The sequence below is a fragment of the Syngnathus leptorhynchus genome, chromosome 10, assembly GCF_054491065.1.
Source record: "Syngnathus leptorhynchus isolate UIUO chromosome 10, UIUO_Slep, whole genome shotgun sequence".
In the NCBI taxonomy this organism is placed as follows: domain Eukaryota; kingdom Metazoa; phylum Chordata; class Actinopteri; order Syngnathiformes; family Syngnathidae; genus Syngnathus; species Syngnathus leptorhynchus.
In genome coordinates this window covers 11,755,345-11,761,344 of record NC_141204.1, presented here as the reverse complement: position 1 = coordinate 11,761,344, position 6,000 = coordinate 11,755,345, and the positions used below count along the sequence as shown (strand labels likewise).

Sequence of the window (6,000 nt, the reverse complement as noted above, 5' to 3'; positions counted from 1 at the left end):
CGGTCATTTTTCGGCCCGTGTTTAAGGAGGCGGCCGTCACGCTCCTTCCTTGGATGGACAAAGTTCGCAGTTGACACTTGGTCATTTTTCGGCCCGTGTTTAAGGATGCGGCCGTTACGCTCCTTCCTTGGATGGACACGATTCGCAGTTGACACTTTGTCATTTTTCGGCCTGTGTTTAAGGAGGCGGCCGTCCTCCACGGAGCTTTCCTTGGATGCGGAGCATTCGCTCTCGGCCTGTGTTTAATGAGGCGGCCGTTACGCTCCTTCCTTGGATGGACACCATTCGCAGTTGACACTTTGACATTTTTTCGCAGAGGTGGCACTATGTCATTTTTTCGGAGAGGTGGCACTTTGTCATTTTTTCGGAGAGGCGACACTTTGCCATTTTTTCCGAGAGGTGACACTTTGTCATTTTTTCGAGATATGGCACTTTGTCATTTTTTCGAGATGTGGCACTTTGTCATTTTTTCGAGATGTGGCACTTAGTCATTTTTTCGAAAGGTGACAGTCGTTTTTTCGAAAGTTGACAGTCGTTTTTTCGAGAGGTGACAGTCACTTTTTCGCCAAAGTGACACTTTGCCACTTTTTCGAAGTGCCCACCTCCAGCACGTGCCACGGCGCTTTCCAGGTCGCTATCCGACCTTGGGCTGTCGAGGACGGGGTTTTCACCGCCGTAGAGGAGACCAGCCCTATCTCCTCTATACTCGTTCTAAAGGTGTTTTGGAAAACGGGGGGAAAGTCGATGAGTACACTGACTAGTGGGACCATTTCATTGTACTCTGGCGCACCAAAAAAGGTACTGCACCTTAGCCCGGATACCCCACCCCCTGGTACCTCGAGTAGAACTTAGAAAAATTTCGCCAAATTGACGGTAAGCTCCAGGGAGAGAGGCTGATTTTGCGCTATTTGAGGCCGACCGCCGAACTGGCGCGGGGCGGACGCAAAAGCCCCGCAGAGCCGTAGGCACTTAGAAATGTTTCGCCTTTGGCTGTGACCTCCAGGGGGCGAGGCTGGTTTTGCGTTATTTGAGGCCAGCTGGAGAACCGGCACTGGGCGGACGCCAAAGCTCGGATGGGCCGTAGGCACTTAGAAAATTTTCGCCAAGTGAGCTCCAGGGGGAGAGGCTGGATTTGCGTTATTCAAGGCCGACTGCGGAACCGGCGCTGGGCGGACGCCAAAGCTCGGCAGGGCCGTAGGCACTTAGAAAATATTCACCAAGTTGGCGTTGACCTCCAGGGGGAGAGGCTGATTTTGCGTCATTTGAGGCCGGCTGCAGAACAGGCGCGGGTCGGACGCACAAGCCCGGCAGAGCCGTGGGCACTTAGAAAATGTTCGCCAAGTTGGCTGTGAGCTCCAGGCGGAGACCGTTATTTTTCGTCATTCGAGGCCGACTGCGGAACCGGCGCTGGGCGGACGCCAAAGCTCGGCAGGGCCGTGGGCACTTAGAAAACATTCGCCAAGTTGGCGTTGACCTCCAGGGGGAGAGGCTGGTTTTTCGTCATTCGAGGCCGACTGCGGAACCGGCGCTGGGCGGATGCCAAAGCGCTGGGCGGACGCATAAAAAAAAGTGCTGTTGGAGGCTTGAGAGCACCAAATTGATCATTCTACATGAAGAAATGACCACTTTCAACATTTTTTTTTATGTTTTACACGCGTTTTAATTTTTATTGCCGAAATCGCTTTTTCTTGCCGAGTTAAGCACATTTTCTGAAATGTCGCTCTCCCGTCACTCTGGTTAATTTGTCATAAAAGAAAGTGCTGTTGGAGGCTCGAGAGCACCAAGTTGGTCAATCTACATGAAGAAATGACCACCTGAAACGTTTGGTTTATGTTTTACGCGCGTTTTTATTTTTCTTGCCTCAATCGCATTTTCTCGCAGAGATAAGCACGTTTTCTGAAATGTCGCTCTCCCGTCATTCTGGTTAATTTGGCATAATAAAAAGAGCTGTTGGGGGCTCGAGAGTATAGAGTTGATCATTATACATGAAGAAATGACCACCTTCAACGTTTGGTTTATGTTTTACACGCGTTTTAATTTTTATTGCCGAAATCGCCTTTTCTCGCCGAGTTAAGCACGTTTTCTGAAATGTCGCTCTCCCGTCACTCTGGTTATTTTGGCATAATAAAAAGGGCTGTTGGGGGCTCGAGAGCATAGAGTTGATCATTATACATGAAGAAATGACCACTTTCAACGTTTTTTTAATGTTTTACACGCGTTTTAATTTAAGCAACAATCGCTTTTTCTCGCCGAGTTAAAGCACGTTTTCTGAAATGTCGCTCTCCTGTCACTCTGGTTAATTTGTCATAAAAGAAAGTGCTGTTGGAGGCTCGAGAGCACCAAGTTGGTCATTCTACATGAAGAAATGACCACCTGAAACGTTTGCTTTATGTTTTACGCGCGATTTTATTTTTCTTGCCTCAATCGCATTTTCTCGCCGAGATAAGCACGTTTTCTGAAATGTCGCTCTCCCGTCACTCTGGTTAATTTGGCATAATAAAAAGGGCTGTTGGGGGCTCGAGAGTATACAGTTGATCATTATACATGAAGAAATAACCACCTTCAACGTTTGGTTTATGTTTTACACGCGTTTTAATTTTTATTGCCGAAATCGTATTTTCTTGCCGAGTTAAGCACGTTTTCTGAAATGTCGCTCTCCCGTCACTCTGGTTAATTTGGCATAATAAAAAGGGCTGTTCGGGGCTCAAGAGTATAGAGTTGATCATTATACATGAAGAAAAGACCACCTTCAACGTTTGGTTTATGTTTTACACGCATTTTATTTTTTTTTGCCGAAATCGCATTTTCTCGCTGAGTTAAGCACGTTTTCTGAAATGTCGCTCTCCCGTCACTCTGGTTAATTTGGCATAATAAAAAGGGCTGTTGGGGGATCGAGAGTATAGAGTTGATCATTATACGTGAAGAAATGACCACTTTCAACGTTTTTTTAATGTTTTACACGCGTTTTAATTTTTATTCCCGAAATCGCTTTTTCTTGCCGAGTTAAGAACGTTTTCTGAAATGTCGTTCTCCAGTCACTGGTTAATTTGTCATTAAAAAAAAGTGCTCTTGGAGGCTCGAGAGCACCAAGTTGATCATTCTACATGAAGAAATGACCACCTGAAACGTTTGATTTATGTTTTATGCGCGTTTTTATTTTTATTGCCTCAATCGCATTTTCTCGCCGAGATAAGCACGTTTTCTGAAATGTCGCTCTCCCGTCACTCTGGTGGATTTGGCATAATAAAAAGGGCTGTTGGGGGCTCGAGAGTATAGAGTTGATCATTATACATGAAGAAATGACCACCTTCAATGTTTGGTTTATGTTTTACACGCGTTTTAATTTTTATTGCCGAAATTGCCTTTTCTCGCCGAGTTAAGCACGTTTTCTGAAATGTCGCTCTCTTGTCACTCTGGTTAATTTGGCATAATAAAAAGGGCTGTTGGTGGCTCGAGAGTATCAAGTTGATCATTATACATGAAGAAATAACCACCTTTAACGTTTTTTTAATGTTTTACACGCGATGTAAAGGTTTGTCTTCGACCCCAAACGCACGACACAACGGAAGTGAGACTTATTTCTCAGAGTAAGACAAGTCAGTCTAGGAGAACTCAGGAAATAAAGGCAACAAAGGTAATTCTCTTTAGTCTCTTGAGAATTCCACACAGGAAAAACTCAGGGGGAAAAAACTAGATTTATAATCCATAAAAAGAAATCCACAGAAAGTCAGAAATTACCACAGGTGAGAGGAGGCTTGTGATCCAAATCAAGAAGGAATCCAGCAGCAGCAGCTAGAGAGAGATCCTCACACTGGAGCTGACAACACGAACCTGCAACTGGTGACTGGGAAGCAGGCAGCCATATACCAGCCCTGCTGAGCTGATGAGCTGCAGGTGGTTGATTGTTGATTGGCCTCAGGTGCGAGATGAAGCACCTCTGGTCCTGGAAGGAGGCTTAGAGAGGCGGGTCCTAACAGTACCCCCCGTTCCACGGGAGCCACCTGGCGACTTGCCAGGTTTGTCGGGATGGGACCAATAAAACTCTGTGAGCAGATCAGGACTCATGATCAGCTGGCGGGAAACCCAACTCCATTCCTCTGGGCCATAGCCTTCCCAGTCCACTAAATATTGGAACCCCCGCCCTCGGCGCCGGACGTCCAAGAGCCGACGGACCTTCCACTGGCGGTGCCCATCCATGATTTCAGGGGGAGGTGGTGCTGGGGCAGGAGGCCTCAGAGGGCTCTGGGAGACCTGTTTGATGCGTGACACATGAAAAACTGGGTGAATCTTCATGGAGGCTGGGAGCTTAAGTTTCACCGCTGCAGGGCTGAGCACCTTCGTGATCTCGAAGGGTCCGACAAACCGGGGATTCAGCTTCTTAGCGGTCGACTGGAGTGTAAGGTCCTTGGAGGAAAGCCACACTTCTTGCCCTGGACGATACACAGGTGCTGGGGATCGACGTCGATTGGCCCCTCGACGGGCCCGTTCCACCGTCTGGAGAAGGGCGGCTCTGGTGGTCTCCCAGACCTGACGACAACGCCTCAGATGCTCCTGCACCGAGGGAACTGTCACTTCTGACAGAGAACAGGGGAGGTTGGTAACCCAGGGATACCTCAAAGGGGGAGAGGCCGGTGGCAAAGCTGACCAGGGAGTTGATGGCGTACTCAACCCAGGGGAGGAAACGGCTCCAGGAGGTGGGTTTCTTGGCGGCGACACAACGAAGAGCCGACTCGACACTTTGGTTCATCCGCTCCGTCTGCCCATTAGTCTGCGGGTGGTACCCAGAAGAAAGACTAACAGAGGCGCCCAGCCCCTTGCAGAATGCTCGCCATACTTGGGAGACAAATTGAGGACCTCGGTCAGAAACAATGTCCATAGGAAGACCATGGAGGCGGAAAACGTGGCTTGTCAGAAGGTCCGCTGTCTCAGTAGATGATGGGAGTTTTGGGAGAGCCACCAGGTGTACTCCTTTACTGAAGCGGTCCACCACTGTCAGAATCACAGTGTTACCCTGTGAGTGAGGCAGTCCGGAGTCAAAGTCCAATGCAACATGGGACCAGGGTCGGCTAGGAGTGGGGAGGGGCTGCAACAGACCAGCGGGCGCCTGGTGAGAGGCCTTGCTGCGGGCGCAGACAGGGCAGGCCATGACAAAGTTCTTGACGTCATTTCTCATAGTGGGCCACCAGAACCTCTGGGCTAGGAAGGTGAAGGTCCGATGGACCCCTGGGTGACAAGAAAACCGACTGGCGTGGCCCCACTGAAGAACTCGAGACCTGACTGAGTCCGGGACGAACAGACGTCCATGGAGGCACATTCCCTGGAGCAGGATGGGAGCTTAATGCGGTCTCAATCTCCCAGGTGACCACGCCAACCACCTTAGTCTCCGGGAGGATGGTGGTTGGTTCTCCTGATTGAGGCTCCTTCGGGTGTAGCCGGGAAAGAGCGTCCGCCTTGGTGTTGCGGGAGCCAGGGCGGTACGTCAGTGTGAACTCGAACCGACTGAGGAAGCTGGCCCACCGAGCTTGTCGACCATTGAGGCGATTAGTAGCACGGACGAATGTCAAGTTCTTATGGTCCGTCCAGATGGTGAAAGGCTGCTCCGCTCCCTCCAAGTAATGGCGCCACTCCTCCAGGGCAGCCACCACCGCCAGCAGCTCCCGGTTCCCGATATCGTAGTTCTCCTCGGCAGGAAGGTATCGGCGGGAGAAGAAGGCGCAAGGGTGAACCTTCTGGTCGGACGCTGACCTCTGGGAAAGAACAGCTCCCAACCCGGTATCTGAAGCGTCCACCTCCACAATGAACTGCCTCTTGTGGTCAGGCTGAAGCAGCACTGGAGCACTGGTGAACCTCTCCTTGAGGGACTGGAAGGCAGTGCGAGCAGCCTGGGACCAGATAAATGGCTGGGCGGGGGAGGTCAGCCTGGTGAGGGGTTCAGCCACTCCGCTGTAGTTCCGGATAAACCTCCTGTAGAAGTTTGCAAACCCAAGGAAACTCTGCAAT

General features: G+C 50.1%; 1 protein-coding gene across 1 annotated transcript in view; it reads right to left on the bottom strand.

The window, feature by feature from the left end:
- The window catches only part of LOC147050467 (uncharacterized), a 6,578-nt gene extending 1,405 nt beyond the window's left edge, over positions 1-5,173 (bottom strand). Inside the window, exons 1-4 of the mRNA XM_085922603.1 lie at positions 4,975-5,173; positions 4,665-4,833; positions 4,444-4,612; positions 3,981-4,344 (exon numbers count right to left, since the gene is read on the bottom strand). Coding sequence (XP_085778729.1) covers positions 3,981-4,344; positions 4,444-4,612; positions 4,665-4,833; positions 4,975-5,173 — 901 coding nt within the window. The remainder of the gene's footprint in view (positions 1-3,980; positions 4,345-4,443; positions 4,613-4,664; positions 4,834-4,974) is intronic.
- Between the last annotated feature and the right edge of the window lie 827 nt (positions 5,174-6,000).